Source organism: Oncorhynchus mykiss, chromosome 19 (genome assembly GCF_013265735.2).
Source record: "Oncorhynchus mykiss isolate Arlee chromosome 19, USDA_OmykA_1.1, whole genome shotgun sequence".
In the NCBI taxonomy this organism is placed as follows: Eukaryota; Metazoa; Chordata; class Actinopteri; order Salmoniformes; family Salmonidae; genus Oncorhynchus; species Oncorhynchus mykiss.
In genome coordinates, this window is record NC_048583.1 from 43,556,274 (window position 1) to 43,583,563 (window position 27,290).

The 27,290-nt window shown below is 40.9% G+C and overlaps 1 protein-coding gene across 2 annotated transcripts; it reads right to left on the bottom strand.

Annotated features, from left to right (window-relative positions):
• Positions 1-949: 949 nt before the first annotated feature.
• On the bottom strand, positions 950-26,090 carry LOC110497935 (RAS guanyl-releasing protein 1). 2 transcript variants are annotated; one of them, XM_021574414.2, is made up of 17 exons: positions 25,964-26,090; positions 20,398-20,588; positions 13,256-13,361; positions 11,150-11,212; positions 10,514-10,645; positions 9,197-9,350; positions 8,851-9,024; positions 7,581-7,697; positions 7,178-7,453; positions 6,928-7,008; positions 6,530-6,634; positions 6,196-6,305; positions 5,657-5,801; positions 5,375-5,411; positions 4,622-4,756; positions 2,087-2,466; positions 950-1,945 (listed from the first exon to the last, which is right to left on the bottom strand). In XM_021574414.2, the coding sequence occupies exons 2-17, from the start codon at positions 20,489-20,491 to the stop codon at positions 1,805-1,807; spliced, it is 2,250 nt and encodes a 749-aa protein (XP_021430089.2). In that variant the 5' UTR covers positions 20,492-20,588; positions 25,964-26,090; the 3' UTR covers positions 950-1,804. The 2 variants fall into 2 exon arrangements, with proteins under 2 accessions (XP_021430089.2, XP_021430088.2); XM_021574413.2 differs by lacking the exon at positions 25,964-26,090 and adding an exon at positions 21,717-21,950.
• Positions 26,091-27,290: the final 1,200 nt, after the last annotated feature.

The window sequence follows — 27,290 nt, forward strand, 5'->3', positions numbered from 1 at the left end:
TTATTTTACCAGGTAAGTTGACTGAGAACACGTTCTCATTTGCAGCAACGACCTGGGGAATAGTTACAGGGGAGAGGAGGGGGATGAATGAGCCAATTGTAAACTGGGGATTATTAGGTGACCGTGATGGTTTGAGGGTATTGACATACAAGGGACACAAAAGATAGGAACCACATTCACACTGCTCTATTGTTCCCTTGCAAATGCAATTTCTTTCACTGATTGAGCCACCACCATCAGTGTTTGCTTTGTGGTGTGTTTCCTGTTTTAGCTTGATGTTGGAGGTTTTATAAAAGCTACATAGCAGAGATTGACAATAGCTCTAAATAGAATATCAATTTCCATCAATACTTTGTTTCTAACTGGCTTTTCAGTCTGTTAAGTCTGGTTAAAATAAGAGATTCATGCCATATAGGTAGTCACAACCTCACCTGTTTACTGTGGAGGTGGAGCCTTATTGTTCTTAACCTCTGATGGCGAGGGTGTCTATCCCTTTAAGAGCAGAACCAACCGGTCCAGGCTGATTTCTACAATCAACTACCCTGCTCACGTTCCCTGACATTATGGAAGGATTTTCTTATTTTCCTATTAGACTCCCCATTCATCTCCAACTGAGAGGTAATGGCACTGTTTCCACTGGTTCACAGCTTTTGTGATGAGGTTGAATAGAGAAAGTGGAATACATTTATCCAGCAAATAGTAGTCACTGTGAGCTGTATTTTCAATTATTTTAGCAAAGTTGGACAAAACAAAATGAAAACCGTCAAGCAATTATGAAAGCAGGCAGAGTGGTAGGCATAGATATAAAACAGTTATGTATTGGTGGTTGGCTATGCCAACATTCTAGAGGGATTCAGTGACACCTAGTGGAACTTATCGCACAGCTACTGTCAGTTCCATAGCAACAAAGACAAATTAGAACCCATTGAATCAGAAAACTCACCCAACATGACTAATAGAGAATATGTCTTTATTATAACATTCATTATGACAGCAATACTGAGAGAGGACATCTTGAGAGAAATACTGGTACGATGGCACCACAATATATCATGCGCTTAGGGTATTTACACGGTATGTCATTGGTGAAACATCTAATATTATGTTAATTGCTACTATGGACAACCCTGAGCTGATGAAATATACATGAGAAAACTGTGGTTGAATCTATTCTTTCGATAAAACGTCTTACACATACATACAAAACTATTATTTGTCTATATCTACATGTATAAAAAAATGGAACAGCTTATCTTTTTCTAGAGTTTGTAGTGTTTTAACAATAAATATGGACAGTAACATTGAAATCACGTGGATTTACATGTTGTATACAATATGCATTCTTGTTATTACCTAAGGCAGGACAATAACTACACAGTCCACCTGAATGAACTTCTCCAGTTTCCTGGCCTTTCTGCCATACTGTGTGGTTTTCTGATTGTCAGAGTCCCAAAGCCGATGGCACACTGATTGGATATGTTTTGGCTATGTTCCATGATGGCTGGTACTGTACTTTGATTGTCTGTGTCCTATTCAGGACGGTACTTTCATTGGTTTTGCCTCATAACCCCGTTTTGGCTGTGATTGGCTGCAACTGGTGTTAAGACTGGCTGTATATACCATACTGTGAGTAACGGCGTCGCCTCACAGGGAGTTTTTGGTCCCTCTGTGTATCTTCTCGACTGTGTGGCACTAGGGTCCTCCAAGACATACAGTACTGTCAGTGGCTCTGGAGACAGATGGCTGAGCATCACCTGTGATGTCATAGAGTGGGTGTGTCTGACCGGCTGAGGGGCGTTCCTGGCTAGGAGGAGGAGGAGGAGTCCTCCACCACGGAGTGAAGGGCGTGCCTCTTTAGGAGTGTCTGCAGGATCTCTACCTCGCGCTGCGTCTCCCTCAGCTTCTTACGCAGCGTCTCGTTGTTCTTCTGAAGCTTCTGGTTCTCCTGAGAACAACATCATTCACTATCATTGTTTATTTGTTTGAATTGTCAACCTTATGTTCAAAACTCTAGAAATGAGAATGTAGTACATTCAATGTACACAATTGAACACGTATCAGTAACCCAGTGGTGTCTGAATCTCACCGTTTCTAGAGTATCATAGGTGGGTTTGTTGTCTTCGTCCAGCTCCTTGGGCTGTAGCACTGTAGAGGCTCTGTTCTCCCACTTGGCGTAGGCCCGTCGTTTGCGTTGGGGCACCGGGCTGGGGCATGGGGTGAGGGAGGGGGGTATGGGGGCCAAGAGAGAGGAGGGTACAGGGGCCAGAAGAGAGGATTGTACTGGCTGCAGCCGACTAGGCTCTTGAGGGGGGGCAGGGGCGTGGGGGCCCTCTGTCTGGGTGCTGCGGTGGACCCCCACAGGAATGGCCAGCTCAGGGGGGAGCCTCAGATGGGAGAGGGCCGGTGAGTCAAGGCTCCAGTCCCTACATTCCTCTGAGGGGTACGGGAAAGGCCCCTCTTCTGAGCCTAACACAAACAACATCATGAAGATAGTCAGTCAAATCTGATCTGTTCAACCCATTTCAATCCGTTTTGGGGTTTTGAAGTGATGTGTTTGCATACAGTCTGCATCCCATAAGGTTAAGAAAAAGTCAACTGAGTGATTGTCTGACCACAGAATGTTATTTTTAGTAGTTCCTGAAAGCAAATCCAGTGTTACGGTAAGTGAGGCAGGTCCTTGACTTTAGCGAGCAGTATGACAGTTTGAATCCACCTACACAGGGAAACTACCCAGGATGCTGTGCTACTTTTCCATAAAGTAGCTTAAACCTGCACTATCATCTGCAAAAACAAACTGTATCTTTCAAGTAATGATTTGGCATTTTAACGTTCCTGTGTATTTGCACTCTATATGACCAGTGTCAACAATGGTTGCAACATTGAATGGTACAGTTTAGGCCTATCTGAAACAAAATAGGTTTTAGTTTATATAACTGTAGTAAGCACAATGAGGATGTTATATTACTTATAGGCCAACAGATGGCGACCTTCTGTGGCCTTAGATTTCTAACACAAAGCTGCTCTGGCTGGTTACTACACTACATGTGGTTACCACTATTTTAGATAAAGAACCTATTTAGCATGCGTGTACAGTGCAGTCATAAAGTATTCAGACCCCTTCACTTTTCCACATTTTGTTACCTTACAGCCTTATTCTAAAACTGAATAAATAAATAAAAATCCTAATCAATCTACACACAATAACCTATAACAGCAAAGAGAAAACAGGTTTTTAGAACTTTTTGTAAATGTATTTTAAAAAAAGAAGAGATATATATATATATATATAAACACATTTACATAAATATTCATAACGTTTGCTATGAGACTCAAAATTGAGCTCAGGTGCATCCTGTTTCCATTGATCGACCTTGAGATGTTTCAACAACTTGACTGGAGTCCACTTGTGGTAAATTTGGAAAGGCACACACTTGGCTATATAAGGTCTCAGAGTTGACAGCAAATGTCAGAGCAAAAATCAAACCATGAGGTTGAAGGAATTGTCCATAGAGCTTTGAGACAGGATTGTGTCGAGGCACAGATCTGGGGAAGGGTACCAAAACATGTCTGCAGCATTTTTTTATTTACCTTTATTTAACTAGGCAAGTCAGTTAAGAACAAATTCTTATTTTCAATGACGGCCTAGGAAGAGTGGGTTAACTGCCTTGTTCAGGGGCAGAACAACAGATTTTTACCTTGTCAGCTCGGGGATTCAATCTTGCAACCTTTCGGTTACTAGTCCAACATTGAAGGTCCCTAACAACACAGTGGCCTCTATCATTCTAAAATGGAAGAAGTTTGGAACCACCAAGGCTCTTCAAGATTCTCTGGTTTGATGAAACCAAGATTTAACTCTTTGGTCTGAATAAGCATCATGTCTGGAAGAAACATGGCACCATCCCTACGGTGAAGGTTGGTGGTGGCAGCATCATGCTGTAGTGATGTTTTTCAGCGGCAGGGACTGAGAGACTAGTCAGGATCGAGGGAAAGATGAACGGAGCAAGGTACAGAGAGATCCTTTATGAAAATCTGCTCCAGAGCAGTCAGGACCTCAGACTGGGGCGAAGGTTCACCTTCCAACAGGACAATGCACACAACCAAGACAACGCAGGAGCGGCTTTGGGAAGGCTCGGAATGTCCTTGAGTGGCCCAGCCAGAGCCCGGACTTGAACCCGATCGAACATCTCTAGAGAGACCTGAAAATAGCTGTGCAGCGACGCTCCCCATCCAACCTGACAGAGCTTGAGAGGATCTGCAGAGAAGAATGGGAGAAACTCCCCAAATACAGGTGTGCCAAGCTTGTAGCGTCATACCCAAGAAGACTCGAGGCTGTAATCACTGCTAAAAGTGCTTCAACAAAGTACAGAGTAAACGGTCTGAATACTTATGTAAATGTAATATTTCTGTATAAAAAAATAAAAAAACATTCACCAAATTTCAAAAAAACTGTTTTTGCTTTGTCATCATGGGGAGTTGTGCGTAGATTGATGAGGGAAAAAACAATTTAATCCATTTTAGAATAGGGCTGTAACGTAACAAAATGTGGAAAAAGTTAAGTGGTCTGAATACTTTCCGAATGCACTGTATGTGTGTTTGTGTGTTTGTGTGTGTCCCTCCTCACCTTCCGGGCCACATGTGGTGCTGGGTGTGGAGTCTGGCGTTAGTGGACCTTCAGAGGTGCTACTGCCTTTGGCATTCTTCTTACACTCAAACGCCACCTGATCCTTACACAGCCTATGGCAGTTCATACCACAGTCTGTGACCAGGCCAAGAGAATACAGACAATGTGTTAGAGCAAGCAGAGGTGGAAAGGAGGTAGTTAAACATGTATACTTGTATGGTCTTGCTGGGTTGCACAGAGAATGCATATTTATGTTTTGTTGTGATTTACTAACGGAACACTTCAGCACCCGACTAGCTAATGCAGCATCCATTCCCCCTCAGTAGCCTAATGCTGCTGCTCAGCCTGTGGAACAGAACAGTTCTCAGACCTTTACGTACATGTTGCCATGAAAACAGTGTGTTTCTGACTGTTTCAAGGGGAAGAGGGTAAAAAGCAATGCTGTGGTTGTGACTGCAGACTCAAGTCTTTTATCTGTTGCAAGGTTCAGCAAGCAGTCTGCATGACAGAAACCACACAACGCAGCTTCTTCTTAAGATAGCTACACTTCACTTGCTCCTCACAGCCTCCCCATTATCAAGAACATCGGCCTCCCCATTATCAACAACATCTGCTAACATTGTATTCTATCAACAATACAAAGTACTGAGTACAACGTACTGAACTCTAAGCTACATGCAGTATGACATATATAGAAACACTATGGAATATTCCAGTCTAAACTCAGTGACAGTAAAAAAAAAGAAGAATCACCTCTGCATCTGTAGCCTTGTTTTATGACGCCCCACAACTGTAATGGAGAAGAGGAAGTTGCTAAGATTATTAATAGATAATACAGCTGATGCATATTTAAAAATTAGCATGTTTAAATATTGTCATTTATAGTCGTAACTGCATTGCTATTGTTGATGAGTAGTCTATAACTAAGGGCCAACTTTTTTCCTGTTCCAGTTACATGGTCTGGAAAACCTCCTGGCCCTATTAATGAGAACTACAGTCTAGCTGAAGACAGGCCAGTATAGAGTAGTGAATTACAAATCCGGAGCAGTTGTCACAGAATGTGGGCTTCATGTAGGTGGTCTCCTGAAAGTTGTGGACAAAGCCAAGACCCAGTTTGGAACAGATGACACTAGCACGCATGAAATAGGCTGTGATCTCCTCTCTGCTGATGAGGCCTTCCCTGGGGCAGGACAACACAAAGCAAATCTCATGTAAACAAACTGTCTGATAAGAAATGTTTGCAATGTGCTGTGTAGGCATTGGGAACCATTTCATAGGTCTTCATTGAAATAGGAGCAACCAAAACTAGCAGTTTTTTTCACTTCAACAGTTTCACTGCAGTAGCTAACTGGTTAAAAGGTTTGTGGTTTCACCTGTCAGTTGACCACAGTGAGAATGGCTAGCTCATAGTTCTGATGCTATTTCTGTTTCCTGTTGCTACAGACCCTGCTAACAGATTCCACTTTAGTTTCCTTTCTCTGCAGTCACAAATGAACCCATGCAGTTACAATGAACTGTCAAATGTGCCAAAGGAGAGCCCATTCACCCACAAAGAAACCATACACTCCACTTACTTCTCTTTGTCCATGACACAGAAAGAGAATGGAAAGCTAGCAGCAATTTTCTCAAAGTCCCCTTGAGAGATGAAGCCATTCTCATCATGGTCATAGTTTTTAAACACGGACTGTTGAGGGACAAGAAATTGTAGTGGGATACATGAAGCACAATAGATCAACTAGGAGAGGTGGCGTAAAACCACAACTTCTAGAGAAATAATGTATATAGTAAACAATAATAGTCATTACATAACAGCCATGACATAACAATAATCATAACACAATTACTTTTTTTATGAAACAGAATACAATGTGCGTGAGAATACAGTGTGATAGGTCATGGATAACTCACATCCACCATTCTTTGCACATGTTTGCTGATGGTTTTTGGGTCAGGTTTTGGGGGCACTCCTGAAGCCCAGTTCACAACCACTGGAGGTCTAGAGGGGGTGGCGGGCTGATGTAAAACAAAACAGATGATCAGAACACTGTCAGAAGATGTAGAATAGACCATACTGATGTTAAATGGGCCAATTAAAAAAAAGTGTCAGTGCTTATTCTCTTTCAATAGGTTTGTTCATGAGATATACAACATCCAATTTCCAGACATTCAGAAATGATTCAGTAAAGCTAACTGGGTCTTAATGAGTGTTATTATATGTTTTAAATTGAAAATACCTGTAGCCATAACACAGTGAACGTGATATGGCTAGGGTTATTTTCAGTTTTTCATGTCCCTTTTTTACTCACGGGTGCTTTGCTGTTCTTGGGCTCCCTGGTGTAAGACAGCTCATAAATCTCATCCTCTGTGTAGTAGAGGTCCAGGGACAGCTGAGCAGTAGAGGACACCAGGGTCAAACAGCTGATATATTCCAACGAACACAGTAGTGTGTACTAGCCTATGAATTTTATATTTTGCACTGATATTACGATTACATGTTTGTGTCATTTTTGCATTGTAGGCATAAACGTGTCAGTGGCATTTTAAGTGTGTACTAACCGTGAGAAGGTGGACCAGGTCTTTGTTGGCATCGAGCTGTGGGGTGATCTGCTGTAGCTGGATCAGCTCGTTGATGTGGTTGTACAAAGCCTGGAGCTTCTGAACATTCACCTTGTTGTCCTCTACGTAGTCTGACATGGCCTCGTTGACTGAGATCAGGTCCTTGAGGTGAACCCCCAGGATGGGGATCTTAAAGCCTGCACACCTGCTGTACGCCTGACGGTAGTTGTCATAGTTCCTACAGGAGGACAGGAGGTCTGTCATCTCATTCAGCACCTGCGGAGAGAAGAGACAGCAGAGAAGATATTGTAGATGATCACCTTGTACAGTATGCATATATTGGAGACATTTGTCAACATACTGATCAATAGATCAAGTTATGATAATGTTATAAATAATGTACCTTGGTGACCTCGTGGGATACATGTGAACTGGTCTCTTTAAGTCTGGAGATGGAGCTGTGGCATAGGCCCCCCACCACAGCCATTAGTGTATTGAAGTTGTGCATAAGATGAAGGCTCTGTTTAACACATACACAAACAATTAAATGAACCCCGGAGTTAACCAATAGTACACCCCACAAGTAGCACTCCAATATTGATTGCATAATGCACTCATAATACTGGCACACTTTTCTCAGTTCCTAATTGATGCTATATCCCTGCTGTGGGACACTGGAACCCATTGATGTGGAATACATTAAGAGAAGGTAGAGGAGCAGCATCTGACTAGTGCATTAAAGGGATACTTCAGGATTTTGGCAATGAGGACCTCTATCTACTTCCCCAGAGTCAGATGAACTCGTGGATACCATTTTTATGTCTCTGCGTGCAGTTTGAAGGAAGTTGCTAACTAGCGCTAGCACAAATGCTACCTTGCGTTAGCACAATGACTGGAAGTCTATTGTATCTTCTAGCATACTATCAGATAGCATAGACTTCATGTCATTCCGCTAACGCTATGTAGCATTGGCTTACGAAACTACCTGTAACTTCTTTCATACTGGACACAGAAAACTAAAAATTATATCCACAAGTTCATTTGACTCTCATTGCCAAAATCCTGAAGTATCCCTTTAAAGTAACCTAGAGAGATTCTCCATCCAACTCGGCCTCTCCATCCAACTCTCTCAGCTCGTCATCACTTTTCAGGACACAGCTTTGCATGTGAATAAAGTGGTGAAGAGCCATAATAAACCAGATTTCATCAACTAGAGCCACTAGTTATATTTTCCATGGTACACTTGCTAGCACTTGAGTGTCAGTGTTTCACCTGATAAATCTATTAGTGCGGATGGCCTGTGCTTTGTTAATATTCAGAGCACACATTCTCTGTTAGCAAGCTTCTTTGACGCACTAAAAGCCCATCATGGAACTCTTGAGAGTCATTAGCAGCCCTCTTTTAATATGCATTATGTAACTACAAATGATGGTGCTTCTGCAGCTCAGCAGTAGGTAGGTCTCACTGTGCTGTATGAGATGGTAGACATGTATTCGCTTAAGCCGAGGAAAAGGCACTGGATATACACTATGAACAAACACTCTTTGAGAGGGTACAAAACATGGAACCTAAATACCTTGTATGTGGACATTTTGTTATTTTTTACACATAAACTGTAGAGAGATTGTTAGTCTATGATAGATCTGAAGGAGCAGGAATAGTTAGGGCCATACCTGAGCCACATGGATGAACTTGGTGAAAACCTCTGCTCTCAGCTGAGCTGTAGGCCGACTCAGAACCATGAGCTGCACCCACTGTGAGATACCATTACACAATGTAATGGAACGTTCCATCATGGGGTTGTCCTTCATGCAGCAACTGCGGATGTAGTTCTGGTAGTCTGCAAACTGTCAGAAATAATAAAGCATATGCTGACTCATTTTGCTAAAAGGACAGAGGTTGGGGAACACATTTGGAATGCATTGCGATACCTAAAGTAGAGCGCATGTGCTATGAGATTCTTCCCAATGTCATAGTGTTAATAACGATCACATTCAGGCGAATTGGGACTCTACTCACTGATATTCTACAGAAGGACTTGAACTCCAGGTAGGTGAGGTGCTCAGCCAGCTCAATGGGCTCCAGGTGATCAAACAGCAGAGACACTTTCCTCTTCTTACTACTGTTAGCCTTGATTTTCTGACTGGGCTTCTGAGACCAGTGCCTGTCATTTCTGTGACACAACATGGTGAACAACATAGACAGGAAATATACAACTACACTACATTAACAAAATGTAGTGAAAATGCACTGATATTGGCCGATTAGGCTTGACTCGCAATCGGTGTTCCAATTCACCCAAATGGTGTTTGATCGGGTTAAGGTAAGGGCTCTGTGCAGGCCTGTCAAGTTCTTCCACACCAATCTCGACAAACCATTTTTGTATCAACCACGCTTTGTGCACAGGGACATTGTCATGCTGAAACAGGAAAGGGCCTTCCCCAAACTGTTGCCACAAAGTTGGAACAACAGAATCATCTATAATGTCATTGTATGATGTAGCCTTAAGATTTCCCTTCACTTGATATAAGGGGCCTAGCCCGTATCATGAAACACAGCCCCAGACCATTATTCTTCCTCCACCAAACTTTACAGTTGGCACTATGCATTTGGGCAGGTAGCGTTCTCCTAGCATCTGCCAAACCGAGATTAGTCAGTCAGACTGACAGATGGTGATTCATCAATCCAAAGAATGCGTTTCCACTGCTCCAGAACCCAATGGTGGTGAGCTTTACACCACTCCAGCCGACGCTTGGCATTGCGCATGGTGATCTTAAGCTTGTGTGAGGCTGCTCGGCCAAGGAAACCCATTTCATTATGTTCCTGATAAACAGTTATTGTGCTGACGTTGCTTCCAGAGGCAGTTTGGACTCGGTAGTGAGTGTTGCAAACAAGAACAGGTGATTTTTACGCACTATGCGCTTCAGCACTCTACGTTCCCGTTCTGCGAGCTTGTATTACCTACCACTTCGCGACTGAGCCATTGTTGCTTCTAGACGTTTCCACTTCAGAAATAAAAGCATTTACAGGGTAGACATTTGATGAACTAACTTGTCGGATAGGTGGCATCCTATGACAGTGCCATGTTGAAAGTCATTGAGCTCTTCAATAAGGCCATTCTACTGCCAATGTTTGTCTATGGAGATTGCATGTCTGTGCGCTTGATTTTATACCCCTGGCAGCAAAGGGTTTGGCTGAAATAGCCAAACCCACTAACTTGAATCCTTATACTTTTGTATATATAGTGTAATACACAGGCATGAAACCATTACATCAGCATGAATGTTAAGCCAGAGAGATATTCGTTCTGTTCAGTAATATACTGGGGATACTTACATCCATTGAGTCTGCAACAGAGGGCACAGCCTCTCCTGGCCCTGATCTCTGATCAGATCCTGGAACTGTTCCATGGAGTCAGACAGGCTGCTGTGCAACCGGAACATTGTCCAGAACTCCTGGATCCAATACCTGAAATAGATAGAAAATAGATTGTTCACTGCAATTAAATACTATACTTCTGACTCTAAACCTCAGTTGTTTAGTTATCTAATAAGAAATCAACACTGTAGTTTAATGCAAATGTAATAATAGCATGACCTAAACCAGTGTTGCCCAACCCTGGTCCTCGAGTAACTCTAACAGAACACATTTTCATTGTAGCCCTGGACAAACACACCTCATTCAGCTCTTTGAGGCTTGATAATTAGATTACAAGTTGAATCAGGTGTACTTGTCCAGGGTTACAATAAAAATGTGTACTGTTGGGATACTCGAGGACCAGGTTTGGGAAACACTCACCTAAACCATTAACCTAATTTCAGAATATTGTATAATTAGGTGACAAGTGGATTTCATAAGCTCTTTCATAAGAATGATTGGACAGTGAGGTATTGTGTGAAAGCTTTAGTGGACTCCAGCAGGCCCTGTGGTAGTGACAGGATCAGGACACCTGCACGGGGTACACACAGTTACCTGATGAAGTAGCAGATCCTCTCACATTCTGTGGACTGCTCATTCTCCACGGCGCTTTTAAATGTAACAACTCCAGTTAAGGATACATTATGATTCACTGGTATAGTAAAATGTGTGCACATTGTTTAGAGTCAGGGAAGAGACCAGGCACTGTATGTGGGATTTATTAGTGAATAAACGACCTGGATCACTATGCAGGACAAAGTGTCTATTCATTTCTGTTCATCTAAGTCACATGTGTCAAACTCATTCCACGGAGGGCCGAGTGTCCACCTTTGTACTTGATCGATGAATTAAGGTCACTGATTAGTAAGGAACTCACCTCACCTGGTTGTCTAGGCCTTAATTGAAAGGATAAAGCAAACATCAGCAGACACTAGGCCCTCCATGGAATGAGTCTGACACCCCTGATCTAAGTAAACAATTCCAAATATGTGTTTATTATATTTAGTGGAGGAAACAGGTGTGATATTTGGTGGTTTGGGAGGAGGTGATCACAAATGGTTAAAACTGGTTAGGAGCATCAGCAAATGAATCATTCTGGTGGTGTGTGGTTCCGATAGCCCATTTGGTTGAAACATGGTTTTTATAGTGCAATGGGTTGGATTGCTTGGTTGCTTTGGATAAAAGTGTCTTAAACGTGCCCAACACACATTCACTATTCCTTTCAAAACAGACTGTGTATTACATTTGCTGGCAGAGTACCCTTTTAGTTAGTAAAAACATGTTCTCTTAACTAGCTAAAAACACAGCTTACATAATGTTACTTTTACCCCTCAATGGCTTTGAGTGTGAGAACAGTTTATTACCTAAGCTGCTGTGCCATATGCTCGGTAGGTACAGAGTGACCAGAATCCCTAGGGGATTGTATTAATCAAAATAAAAAACATTTCCATTCTTCTTAGTATATAAAACAGGGCTAAAAATAGCCAGCACTGTAAGCCTCGCCACAGCACTCTATTGGCAGAAATCAGCTTGAAGTGATGCACATAAAAAGGCTAATTCCATCATGGGAGCTCGAGAGCCGCCTACACCATCCCAAAGCCAGAATGTGTTTACAATAAATGGCATTAATGGCTACAGGGCTTTCCCTTGTTCCTAACCTGCTCTTAACAATATTTGATGCCTGCTTCGGAGACCTTGGCTCAGAACGAGCCCAGGGGTTCAAAATAGAGGGCAGGACACATTGTGCATCTTGAGGTGTGACGTAGGTTTTGGTGAGCAAGCCTCCTTGGTCAGTTGAGAGGCAGTGCTTATATCTGAAGAGGACTTCAGTCTGGGAAGATGTCATTAACACCTGAAGCCCATAGCCTTATTGCCCTCCTCACTGGGCCAGTACTGCTGCTCCTCTAGACTTTGTGATGTCAGAGCTCTTTGTTGAATGGAGGCTTAGATTACATACCGCTCATTTGGTCATTTTGTAAATATATATTATGTTCTGAAACCATTACATGCACCCATCTCATTAGTATTTAATTATTAGAGATATACAAATGTTTTTGCACCCACCATGAGTCATGTCCGCAATGGTCATGTGAGGTGAACTGTGTATGTTTTGTGTGTGACCTGATGAAGATCCGTTTCGGATCGAAACGTTGTCAATAAATCTGTGAATTGGGAGCTTTAACAGTGTGCGGGCCTTCTTGTTGTATACAGCTCATTTTAAACAGAAAATAGGCTTCTAGAGTGACATTTAGAATCATGTTTTTTGAATGGTCCTGTGTAGCTAAGATGGTCATAGAAAAAAAAGTGTAAGGTACCCGGAAGACATGGAATTTGAAACAGAACACGGTGATGTGTACTGGAGCTAACAAAGACATGTAAAGAATCTACAGTAATAGGAAATTGGGGTGCACACATATTGGCACTGATAGTCACATTGATTGGAGGAGTGAGGCGTCGATGACATGGCACCTTGTCAGCCAAGTTGGATCTTAATTGGCCGTTGCTACCGACAACCAAATCACAAAGCAGTGCTGCACAGCCGGTAAAGATCCGGTGTTATGTTTGGCACAACAGATTGGTCAGGTCCTTGTGCCAACTCAATAATAGTTCTGGCTGTAGTGGAGCAGCCGCAGAGCATTGGGTCTGCTTGATAAAGGATATAGGGAGGTGAGTTTCTCCAGGAGGTCACTGGAGGACATGAGGAGTCGGTGCATGGTCAGGGTGATGTTCATCAGGTGGCTGCTCCCACATACAGAGCCCTCCACGTCTGAAAGAGAGCACACAACACATGGAGCAAGTCAGCAGACATTCTGTTGCACATCACAATGCCAATACTGTACTGCAGATGGTTGAGAGTTCATATGGACAAGAAAATGATTTCTGAATATCAATGTCCAATGCTAATGTAGCTCTTGGATAACAAAATCTAGCAGTCATGTCATGCAAAGAATCAATGTCAACAAAACAAGGGGATGTAGCTATTAAAACTACGTAGATTCTTTCAGCCACAAGTCTGCAAAGGCATGCAATAACAGAAAAAGAATGATAGTAATCAACCATAAACACAATAATGTGCCAGTTATGTGTCAAATACAAATCTCTAAGTGTATCTAGTCACTGGGTAACGGACATGTATAAAAATAAATGGCATGTATGATAGCATTGTCATCTAAGTACAACTAACATTACCAATTCCCCTACTATCTGAGGTCATGCTTGATATGCTGGTATACACCATACCTGGACGTCTCTGCCTTTCCTGTGGTCTACTTTTCTCTGTCGTGTCTCACTTCCTGTCTTTGTGACCACCTCCCCTTACCTCTGCTAACGCTACAGACATCACAGAGAACTGCAGCCACTAACACTGTCATCTACTCTAACAGCTTTGTCCCTAGAGGCACTGGAGATAAAACATGTTTTAAAAAGGATATGACAATGTGGAAACCCACTGGGCAAAAACTGATTGAATCAATGTTGTTTCCACGTCATTTTAACAACAAAAAATCTATTTGATGATGTTAAATGAACGTAGAAAACTGATTGGATTTTGAAAACAAATCATCAACGTAATGGAATTTAGTCTTTTTTTTAACCTAAATCAGTACAAGTACAAAATTGTCATACTTGAGTAAAAGTAAAGATACCTTAATAGAAAATGAGTCAAGTAAAAGTGAAAGTCACCCAGTGAAATACTACTTGGGCATCAAAAGTAAATGTAATTGTTAAAATATACTTAAGTTTCAAAGTAAATGTAATTGCTAAAATATACTTAAGTATCAAATGTAAAAGTATGAATAATTTCAAATTCTTTATATTAAGCAAACCAGACAGCACAACTTTCTTGTTTTTACTTACTTACGGATAGCCAGGGGCACACTCCAACACCGAGACATAATTTACAAACAAATCATGTGTGTTTAGTGAGTTTGACGGATCATAGGCAGTAGGGATGACCAGGGATGTTCTCTTGATAAGTGCGTGAATTGGACAATTTTCGGTCCTGCTAACAACTTTTGGTTGTCAGGGAAAATGTATTGAGTCAAAAGTACATTATTTTCTTTAGGAATGTAGTGAATTAAAAGTATAAGTCAAAAATATAAATAGTAAAGTAAAGAACAGATACCCCAAAAACTACTTAAGTAGTACTTTAAAGTATTTGTAATTAAGTACTTTACACCACTGCAAAGTAGCAATTGCAGACTCCATTCCTAACGACATTAGCCTTTCTTTTACAAACGATCTGACCTGAGAAAAGCTTTTGTTGGTCCGCTGTAACACGTTGTGCATCAAAGTTGAGACCGAGAGACTGAAAAACAGCTTCTATCTCAAGGCCATCAGACTGTTAAACAGCCACCACTAACATTGAGTGGCTGCTGCTACATACAGACTTGAAATCATTGGCCACATTAATAAATGGAACACTAGTCACTTTAATAATGTTTACATATCTTGCATTACTCATCTCATATGTATATACTGTATTTTATATTACCTATTGCATCTTGCCTATGCCGCTCTGTCATTGCTTATCCATATGTACAGTTGAAGTCGGAAGTTTACATACACTTAGGTTGGAGTCATTAAAGCTCGTTTTCAAACACTCCACAAATGTCTTGTTAACAAACTATAGTTTTGGCAAGTCAGTTAGGACATCTTCTTTGTGCATGACAGAAGTAATTTTTCCAACAATTGTTTACAGACAGATTATTTCACTTAAAATTCACTGTATCACAATTCCAGTGGGTCAGAGGTTTGCATATACTGTACTAAGTTGGCTGTGCCTTCAAACAGCTGGGAACATTTCCCAAAATGATGTCATGGCTTTAGAAGCTTCTGATAGGCTAATTGACATAATTTGAGTCAATTGGAGGTGTACCTGTGGATGTATTTCAAGGCCTACCGTCAAACTCAGTGCCTCTATGCTTGACATCATGGGAAAATCAAAAGAAATCAGCCAAGACCTCAGAAAAAAAATTGTAGACCTCCACAAGTCTGGTTCATCCTTGGGAGCAGTTTCCAAACGCCTGAATGTACCACGTTCTTCTGTACAAACAATAGTATACAAGTGTAAACACCATGGGAACACGCAGCCGTTATATCACTCAGGAAGGAGACGTGTTCTGTTTCCTAGAGATGAATGTACTTTGGTGTGAAAAGTGCAAATCAATCCCAGAACAACAGCAAAGGACCTTGTGAAGATGCTGGAGGAAAAAGGTTCAAAAGTATCTATATCCACAGTAAAATGAGTCCTATATCGACATAACATGAAAGGCCACTCAGCAAGGCAGAAGCCACAGCTCCAAAACCGCCATAAACCTTTATTTAACCAGGTAGGCAAGTTGAGAACAAGATCTCATGTACAGTTGCGACCTGGCCAAGATAAAGTAAAGCAGTTCGACACATACAACAACACAGAGTTACACAATGACCATAATGACCACAATGACCGTTTGGAGGAAAAAGAGGGAGGCTTGCAAGCCGAAGAACATCATCCCAACCTTGAAGCACGGGGGTGGCAACATAATGTTGTGGGGGTGCTTTGCTGCAGGAAGGACTGGTGCACTTTACAAAATAGATGGCATCATGAGACAGGAAAATTATGTGGATATATTGAAGCAACATCTCAAGACATCAGTCAGGAAGTTAAAGTGTGGTTGCAAATGGGTCTTCCAAATGGACAATGACCGCAAGCATACTTCCAAAGTTGTGGCAAAATGGCTTAAGGACAACAAAGTCAAGGTATTGGAGTGGCCATTACAAAGCCCTGACCTCAGTCCTATAGAAAATTTGTGGGCAGAACTGAAAGAATGTGTGCGAGCAAGGAGGCCTCCATACCTGACTCAGTTACACCAGCTCTGTCAGGAGGAATGGGCCAAAATTCACCCAACTTATTGTTGGAAGCTTGTGGAAGGCTACCCGAAACGTTTGACCCAAGTTAAACAATTTAAAGGCAATACTACCAAGTACTAATTGAGTGTTTGTAAAATTCTCACCCACTGGGAATGTGATGAAAGAAATAAAAGCTGAAATAAATCATTCTCTCTACTATTATTGTGACATTTCACATTTTTTAAATAAAGTGGTGATCCTAACTGACCTAAGACAGGGACATTTTTACTAGGATTAAATGTCAGGAATTGTGAAAAACTGAGTTTAAATGTATTTGGCTAAATGTATGTAAACTTCCGACTTCAACTCTATATATCCTTATTCCATTCCTTTACTTAGATTTGTGTGTATTAGGTAGTTGTTAGATTACATGTTAGATATTGCTGCACTGTCAGAACTAGAAGCACAAGCATTTCGCTACACTTCCAATAACATCTGCTAACCACGTGTATATAACCAATAACATTTGATTTGATTATAAGTAGGTGATTCACTATCATGGTTGTCTATTGGATAGAAATAGGAAACATCTTTGCTTCACTCTTAGGAAAAAAAGGTGCTATCTAGAACCTAAAAGAGTTCTTTGGCTGCCCCCATAGGAGAACCCTTTGAAGAACCCTTTCCACAGAGGGTTCTACCTGGAACCAAAAAGGGTTCTACCTGGAACCAAAAAGGGTTATCCTATGTGGTCAACCAAATAATATTTTTCTGAACCCTTTTTCTAAGAGTGTAGACTTCCGATCTTTTCCATTCCAGGTACTATTAAACAATTTGCCAGTAACTTTCTGGAAATTGAATCGTGGCTAAGAGAGAACCTTGACGAAACCATTAAAATGGTGTTTAACTTTGAACCTAAACAGCTGGCATTGTCTTGATTCCACACAAGGACTCCAGTTTCCATGGGTCCCCACTTATCCCATATCTCCTTGAAATACCACAGACACCATGGCAACATGTTAATTTCTAATCTTTGTTATCTATCTCACTGGGCCACTTCAGCAGGCAGCTAATCCTGTCCTCATATATCCTGCACTGCTGGTACGGGAGTGTTCTGTTTACTCATTCAAACAATGGCTACAACACCCCAATGGTCAATGAAAAGTTACCTTCCCAGCTACAATATGACACACAGACAATGTTACTGGATAAAAAACTGGCAAGAGTAAAAAAGAAACATCTAGAAGATCAATAGGTTTTAAGCTTTATACTGTCACTGTACAGTATGTAAAAGGACTGTGATGCAAAACAAGCAAACTATCCTTCCTCTACTATAATAAACTGAACAGTGCTGTTTTTATGGCTGTAACAATTGCAAGCAAGTCATGCTCTAAAACAGGTGTGTCGAACTCATTCCAAGGAGGGCAGTGTCTTTTATTTTCTCCCTTTCAATTAAGACCTAGACAACCAGGTGCTCTAAAATGACCTAAAATAACAAGGAAGCGGTTTTGATTCACTACCAGGTAAACAATTGCTTCATCAATTGACAACACCTCCCTGCCAACCCAGACTTGACTAATTGCTAAGGAAATCCCCTCTGTCTTACTCACTGTGGAAAGTTAGGAAAGCAGCAGCAGGCGGCACTGGGATAGGAGGAGGGATATGATGACAAACACAGCAAAGAGCTGGGAGTGTTGCCCTACTTTGAGTGTTTTTATTATCATAGGCATCATCAGCAAAGCCCCGGTGCAAGGAGTCTTTCCTTGTTTTGACAGAGAGGTACAGAAACTGGGCTGGATGATCCTTTTGTTTTGCCTCCGTCAGCCTTATGCTTATCTCTACGGTACACATGAAAGAACCGGTAAGGAACGATCTAAGAGACCCCAGAGATTTCAATTTCATTATTAGTTGCACACTTTCAATAGTTCTCTTTCTACTGAATGTACCAGCAAGCTGTAGGTTTACATGTCAAACAATACATTCCTCAGTACAGGAACTTACTTCAAAACCCCCAGACGGCCATGATGCTCCGTAAGTGTACATATATTGATTGCAATAGGCACATAAAGGTTTTTCACATTAGTGTCTACAGTACATCCGAGTCTGCAGTGGTTTATCTCTGACTCGTGGTTTATCTCTTTGTGACATTCACAGGTTCTGTGCCTGCATCATACATGATTTACATGGAATATGCATTTAATTAAAAATGTCTTCTACGATTGAGGCATTCAAATATATACACTGCCTATTGCTGTCCATCAACATTATGATTGCGTAGAGACTTCGGGCAATGTGGGTGAGTGGAACTGTGGAGCGTGAACTTGAGGGTGAATGATGATGTCAAACATTATTGATCCACGCCCCTTGGTCCTCTGCATTTCAAAGAGTGGTCAGCATCTGAGGAGGTCCGTTTGGAGAGCTGACCTTTGGGCTAGCAGCCGCCAGCTAATCCTTCAAATAGCTCGTGCGTATGCTCTCACATTTGAAAAAGGTGCCTGAGCCCCAGGACCTGCGGGGTCAGCCTCTGATGTGAGACAGCAGCTGCTGGGAAACGTTCAGCCCTCTTAAACCCCTCTGTACTAGGTTCCTCCATTCTGTCCCTTATAATAACCTGGATTTAAAAACCCTGCCTGTTTATTGCCAGACCAGATTCCGATGAGAGGATTTGAATTTCTTGCTCTCAATTGATTAACTTGGCTGATATTTTTAAAAATCTGAATCCTAAATGAACCGCCAGCCATTATTCTGCTATTGTTCCCCCTGACAGATAGTGAAACTGTAAGTAGGGGATGTCACTTTCTGTATTCAGTCCATTGTACCACCTCATCACTCTCACGTCACTCCATTTGTGTCTCCAAGCAACGGTAATCTGAATGCTTGCCTCTTCATAGACATAATCACCATAACTTTGAGAGCACTCCAGACAACTTCGTAGAAAACATGATTCTAATTTGACAGGGTTTTTGACAGCATTGATAGTGCAGCCAACAGATTTTCATGTTACGTTAATGTATTACTTATGTGATATGCCTAAATCAAATTCCACATCTACTGAATCAGTACTTCAGTTGTTGCATGATTGTGTTATCTCATATTCAGAGCAGGCATAGTTGGATACACATACAATTATACAGCCTTACAGCGATTGGTATAAAGGTTTGCACTATTGCCCGGGGCAAGTGACCTGAGCAGTCGCAAACGTTGAACCTACAACCAAAATTGCAGTAGTCTGGTATTTCTGGTTCCTCCCATCTGTAGGTGAAAATAGCTACTTTAAATGTTTGGGCAAGTGATCATAATCTTCGGGCAACCAAAAATATTCCTGATGTGCCTTTCAGACCTTAATGTCAATCCCTGACTTATCTCAAAAGAAAAGATTGAAGACCATGTTGTTAGACAACAAATAGAGGCTAGTTCATTTAAGTCTTCAAATATGGTCTGTTTGTGTCAACCGAGCACTATATGCGAATTAGAGATACCTTGTAAATGGTGACAGTTTAACGGAGACAGGGTCTCTTAACATCAAACAGCTAGACGCAGAGAAAAACAGGTGCTTCCAGGAAACACTCACCGTACTGATTTAAAATAAATTGAGGTTCAGCGACATTTAAAAATGATCAAATGAAGCGCATGCTTTAACCTAACAAGCAGAACTAATGACAAGGATCCTGACCTGCACAACCATTTTGTACAGCTCAACAAACTAAAATATTAAACGTGTTTCTAATTTTACATGCAACAAAAAACAAAAACATATTTTATTGTGATTTAACAGATGCTTTTATCCAAAGTGACTTACAGTCATGCATGCATCAATTTTATGTAACGTGGTCCCAGCAGAAATGCAATCCTGGTGCCGTGCTCTACCGACTGAGCCAGAAATCATTTTCAAATAACAGAGAGAAATATGCAGCACATTAGCTACCAATAGCATTGCTGGCAGAAACTCAAAAGCAACCCAGAGCACATAGACTCACCAAAGGACTGGATACAGGCCTGGATCACCTCCTCCCAGCTGGCCCCCTTTGTGAAGTGTCCTGGCAGAGACATTGTGACCTTGCCCTGGGTCATCTGGGCCTGGTTGGGCCTGTTGAACCGCTGAGGCCGGGCAGGCACCGGTGGACAGACCTTAGATCTGGAGCCACTACCCGGTCCCGGAGAGAGACGTCTGGAGGGGCAGTGGTGGAGAGAGGGAGTGAGATAGAGGGAGGTGTAGAAAGCACAGCTTTGTATGTTTATGTGTATGAGTGTATGTGTGTGTGTGTGTGTGTGTGTGTGTGTGTGTGTGTGTGTGTGTGTGTGTGTGTGCGTGCGTGCGTGTGTGTGTGTGTGTTTCTAGGGGACTTTCACAGCATGCAGTGAACATTAAACCATTGAAGTATACAGAACCTTCACAGCATGCAGTGAACATTAAAATATTGAAGTATACAAAACAATGAAGTCACACACTCAAATATAATGTAGGTTAAAGTGTACCAAAAATATTGCAACTAACACAACACTTGTCATGTTCATTACACAATAATAAACGTGTTTAATACCATGTATCCTACAGTTACAGTAGCTGTGCTATTTTTTATTGTTCTCATTCAATTCCCTTTGGGGAAATCATTGATTACCGACTTCCATTATGGGAACCACTATATCAGTGTTTGTCCAACCCTGGTCCTCCAGTCCCCCAACCGTACACATTGTTGTTATAGCCCTGGACAAACACACCTCATTCAGCTCATTGAGGGCTTGATGATTAGTTGACAAGTTGAGTCAGGTGTGTTTGCCAGGGGGTTACAATAAAAATGTGTACTGTTGGGGGTACACGAGGACCAGGGTTGGGAAACTGCACTAGATGAACAGTTAGATGGCTGATAAACAGAGAGGATGCCATGCACTTGTTCGATACACTTTCCACACTATAGGCTACATTTGTAATTAAAAACACTCAACTATGCCATACAATTCGAAGGAGAGAACACATAGGCTAAAGGGAAGCTGTTTTGAGAGTGCACATTATGTGCGCTCTGGCCGATGCTTTTATAAATCCCACTGAATTGTTGCACTCAAGTTACTTTACGACCAAGAACCACCAAACGTGTCTGATTTAAATTAGGACTACATTGGAAAAGTGTACAAGATTCAAATATATATTCGGTGTCAATAAAGGTTTTATAACTGCGTATGTTGCAAATTGACAAAACCATATTCGCTGTATTTAAACTGTGCACGTAACGCACTCCATAAACCTATTTAGTTTATTTTACAAACACAGGAAGGAGTTCGTTATAAAATAAAAACTTACGAATGTTCTTTTTCCTTTCCATTCGAGCCCACATTTTCATTTTGTCCATTTTCTTTGGATTGGCAGCCCATAGCGAGATACTGGGCAACAAGTGGTTGAACGAGACTATCCATCTGTGTCCGTTTCGATGAGAGCAACATTGTATGCTTGGTTCAGTGTGCGGCCGTGCGCCGGCGGGGAGCTCACCATCGTCCTGACTTGTCAAAGAGAACGGCACAAATTATGCATCGTGCTGTGGCTGTGTGGGCGTTAACGCACTTGAACAAAAGTTATTTTGGTGATGCGCCCAATGTCACTGCTCAGTAATTTATGCATAGGGGCACATACGAGCTCAAATTAGTAGAATGAGTAGGCCGCCTGACCTGTTTTTTTATTAGTCTATTGCCATTGTATAGTGATTTGACATTAAAGCATGAGTCACGATTAAATTGCCATTTTTTGATATTATCAATTAACTATCAGAAAATGTGTTGTTTCATAGATTATTAGGACTACAAATGGATAGAGTTTTAAATCAATTTTATCACATTTAAGTGTGCAATAACTAAATGGATTGCAGCAATAGGTTTGTGGCAGGTTAATTCACAGTGCCCCTACGCTGTATGCCAATCAAACCATGACGAGTGTCTTCAGGTTCCCTGGAATTACACTGCCACCATGACCACAGCTCCATGTGTTGCTGTATTGCTGTGCCTGCAGAAAATGAAAGGTGGGGCCTTCCTCTCCGTCAGAGCTCTCTACTATACAGTAGACTTTAGACCCCTATAAAGATGTTTATGTGAGCCTGTTGAATTCCCCTAAGAGCTACACTATATATACAAAAGTCTGTGGACACACCTTCAAATTAGTGGATTCAACCGGTCAACTATAAGTGTTGTTATTGTGAAGTGGAAACATCTAGGAGCAACAACGGCTCAGCCGCGAAGTGGTAGGCCACACAAGCTAACAGAACAGGACCGCTGAGTGCTGAAGCGCGTAATGCATAAAAAACGTCTGTCCTCGGTTGCAGCACTCACTACGGGGGCAAAGGAAGCAATGTCAGCACAACAACTGTTCGTCGGGAGCTCAATGAAATGGATTTCCATAGCCGAGTAGCCACACACAAGACTAAGATTGCAATGCGCAATGTCAAGCGTCGGCTGGTGTAGTGTAAATCTCGCCACCATTGGACTCTGGAGCAGTGGAAATGCGTTCTCTAGAGTGATGAATCACGCTTCACCATCTGGCAGTCCAATGGACAAATCTGGGTTTGTTGAATGCCAGGAGAACACTACCTGCATAAATTCATAGTGCCAACAGTAAAGTTTGGTTGAGGAGGAATAATGGTCTGGGGCTGTTTTCATAGGTTAGTCCTCTTAGTTCCAGTGAAGGGAAAATCTTAACACTACAGCATACAATGACATTCTAGACGATTCTGTGCTTCCAACTTCCAACAACAATTTGGGGAAGGCCCTTTCCGGTTTCAGCATGACAATTTCCCTGTGCACAAAGCGAGGTACATACAGAAATTGTCAAAGATCGGTGTGGAAGAACTTGACTGGCCTACACAGAGCCATGACCTCAACTCTGTCGAACACCTTTGGGATGAATTGGAACTCCCACTGCGAGCCAGGCCTAATCGCCCAAAATCAGTGCCTGACCTCACTAATGCTTGTGTGGCTGAATGGAAGCAAGTCCCTGCAGCAATGTTCCAACACCTAGTGGAAAGCCTTCCCAAAAGAGTGGAGGCTGTTATAGCACCAAAGGATGGACCCACTTCATATTAATGCCCAAGATTTTGGAATGAGAGTCCACATACTTTTGATCATGTAGTGTATGTTAGGACTAATCACACATGTCCAGACAGGGGGATAAGTAAACTGTTAATCAAAATATACATGTTGATATTAGTTGTCAGGGGTCTTTATTTCAACATTATTCTGTTTGTATTTCTAATACCTTTTAAGACTTTTTATGCTAGATGTTTTTCTAAGGCGTCTTTTCCATCTGTTTGAACAGAAATCAAAGCCTTTGCTTATTCTTTTTTTTAGGATGGAAAATGGTAGAAACTTTACTTTACTGTGCTCTACTGTGCTGTCCAAACTTGTGAAACATGATTGGTCCAGATTTGGTCCGTTCCAGACTGGACTGGACGTTGAAATCAAGGCCAGGGCGGACTGACCAAATTTCAACTACTTTTCGACTTCCATGGATATCCGGTGTCGGTCAGTGCTCAGTGGGTAAGGAGAGAGAGAGGGAGGGGTTGTCTAGACTGTTTTCACACTTGCTTTGACCACCAGAGGACAGTAACATGAAGAAAACAGGATCTTCATTTGAGCCAGTTTGCCACAGCAGTTCAATAATCCTGCAGCAACAGGAAATGTGAATTATTATGTGGATTATAATTAATGAAATACGCAATATCTTCCTTTGCATAATTCCATTACTGATTTTAATTTACAGATTTGGTAAGAGAATTTGAGTTTTAATCACTTCATATTTCATTAACCAATTAGTAAAATCAGTAAAAACACTATAACTAATTGGTAAGTCTACCTTTATTTGTTACTTTTGTGAACCTGTATTATCCTCCCACCTCACGAGGGAGAGAAATAAACACATTTTCGATTTCAGTAATTGCTTTCAAAGACATTGGGAAGTAGCCTAAGTATTTGCATATATATATATATATATATATATATATATATATATATATATATATTTTTTTTAAACACAAGTAGTTTAATGTTGGAATGTATTTGGAAATACACTTGGAAAGTATTGGCATGCACTGTATATGAAAATACCCAACACTCCCATGCATTTGAACCCATGTCTGTTTTGTATTTAAAATGTTGTATTTGGAATATTTTTTAAACAGTAGGCTTTTTATAGGACATTATTTGAAAATACTTTCAAATACTTACAACAGAAGTAGTTGATTCTGTACATATTATTTGAAAAAATGGAAATACACAGAAAGTATGTATTTAAATAACAAAATAATAAAATACACATGTATTTGGTCTGCATCTAATATAGAACTAACTATGCATGTGTTATTTGTTATCCAATATTTTTTAATTTGTTTTTATCTTCATGGAGACATTGGTTGAGTAGGTTCTGGAGAAGCAGTCAAACATGACACAACCCAGTCATCATGTTGACACAAGCACTAGTCATAGCATCGTGTGGTCATAGACTGTGATACAAAAAACAAAAACGAAACTCCTGAAACTCAGAAACTCATGTTATCTGTGTGCATTCCCCTGGCCTACTCCCATTACTCAGAGACTTCTTTCCCCCATCCACCCTTAACTGTGTGATATGGATTCTACCAGGCTGATATGGATGGAAATACTATACTCCCTTGTCTTTCTGCATTAGGCAAGATGGACTAAGGATTGTTATCTAGTATAATTGCTAACACTGTAGGGCTTGCACTTCCTTGAAATCAGTTATTTTTTATGACTGAGAACATCATTCAACCATTTGCTCTCTGACTTTTGACAATGGGTTAGATTCACTGTTCACTTTTCTCACAGGGCTACATTCTGTAATATAATAAAAGGCCCAAAATGTCTCAAATCTGCCGCCATGTGGTTGTAGTCAGCACACATTCAAGTATTTACCAGAATCTTTGTCAGACATTCTAAACACTACTGAGCATGTTCCATCTATAAAATAAATACGTGACATGTCAGCAGATAGCTCAAACCTAAAGGAATGTTCTCCACATTCTACAGATAATCAACATTCAAAAAACACATAAAACAGTCATACAAATGTGATACCTTCCTACCTTCTAATTCAACTGTTCTATTTGATGAACTTTCCAAACGTTAAAATCTTCACACAGACTGGTTAGGCTATGAAAGTGAATAACTTGCAGCTATAATAATTCCCTCTGTGCATTCTGTAACCCCACACCCCACAATGCCTTTGTGATGTTTGAAGTAGATTCGATTGTACTGTGGTTTAATGTGTGATATATTGTATGGAAATATGTACTACTGTTGCAAGACAGTAACTTCCTGCTGTGGACAAGGCATTAGGAAACATAAAACCATTATAAAAATAACCCAAAGCAACTCTGTGCAAGCCACAATGGCCCAGTGCACTTTGTTTCAGCTGTCTACTTTATAAACTTCACAAAACCATTACTCAGAAAAAAAATTATTATATGACCCAACCATAATAGACTCATTCTATTTGGAAAAATTGGAAAGAGTATGGCACTCATTATATTATATTTTAAGGCTGCTTACCAGATAACTCTCCAGTTGAGGAACTTTCTGTCTGCCTGCAGCAATTTTGCATACAGTGCAATCTTTATTCTAAATGTACAGTCTTCTTTATGCGCACACCATGCAGTGACAATAAAGATTATTCTCAAACATCATGCAAGGTTATGATGATGACGTCTGTCCCCTCCAACCTCCCACGCTCCACCCCTTTCCATCAATCATTATGAAGTCCTTAATTTCACCCACCTTCTTTTAGTGCTTTGGTCACGGCAGCGATATTGACATATCATTATGGGTGAAAGATCAACTAATGTTAACTATGGACAGTGGTGTAAAGTACTTAAGTAAAAATACTTTAAAGTACTAATTTAGTAGTTGTTTTGGGTATCTGTACTTTACTATTCATATTTTTACAACTTTTACTTTTACTTCACTACATTCCTAAAGAAAGTAATGCACTTTTTACCCCATACATTGACACCTAAAAGTACTTGTTACATTTTGAATGCTTAGCAGGACAGGAAAATGGTCCAATTCACTCACTTATCAAGAGAACATCCCTAATAGACATGCTTAGTTTGTAAATTATGTCTGAGTGTTGGCGTGTGCCCCTGGCTATCCGTAAATTTAAAAACCAAGAAACTGGTGCCATCTGGTTTGCTTAATAAAAGACATTTGAAATTATTTATACTTTTACTTTTAATACTTAAATATATTTTAGCAATTACTCTTACTTTCGATACTTAATTATATTTAAAGCCAAATACTTTTAGACTTACTTACTTACTCAAGTAGTGTTTTACTGGTTGATTTTCAATTTTACTTGAGTAATTTTCTATTAAGATATCTTTACCTGTTTTTGTTTACTTTGCTCACATTGAAATGAATGTCTTATTAGTATTGCATGTAATAATGCAAGAAACTGACCCTGTATTCAATTTGTGGCACAGATAACTCTAGTGACCACAGACCTGACTGTCACCTGACAGTGGCAGAGTTTCAGCCATACAGGAAGAATCTCCTACTGAGTTAGTAACCTCATGTTTTATACTCTATTGTACACATTTAGCTAACTGAAGCCAAAGGTTTGCATCATTAGCTTTTTTCATTAGGTAGCTAGCTATATGATCGATGTAGCTCAACAAATAGATGTCTCCCTTCCTCAGATGATAATGAAATTGATGAGAGCCATGTCAACATTGTGGTCATTGATGAGCTCCATGAGAAGCTTGGTCCTGCTATGAGTACCTAACCCACACAATCACTGTTTCATTTCACTTCGCCCCCTGTGTGTACGCTTCACTTTACATAGCCTATTAGCATACAGACATGGATAACATCCCTGAAG

Bases quoted from the DNA above. Each gene is read 5' to 3' on its own strand.
- LOC110497935 (XM_021574413.2), bottom strand. From the start codon at position 21,856: ATGTTGCTCTCATCGAAACGGACACAGATGGATAGTCTCGTTCAACCA. The intron at 13,362-20,397 runs GTGAGTCTATGT...GCTCTCTTTCAG, and splicing joins GGCCTGTATCCAGTCCTTTG to ACGTGGAGGGCTCTGTATGT. The intron at 7,698-8,850 runs GTATGGCCCTAA...TGTGTTAAACAG, and splicing joins AGTTCATCCATGTGGCTCAG to AGCCTTCATCTTATGCACAA.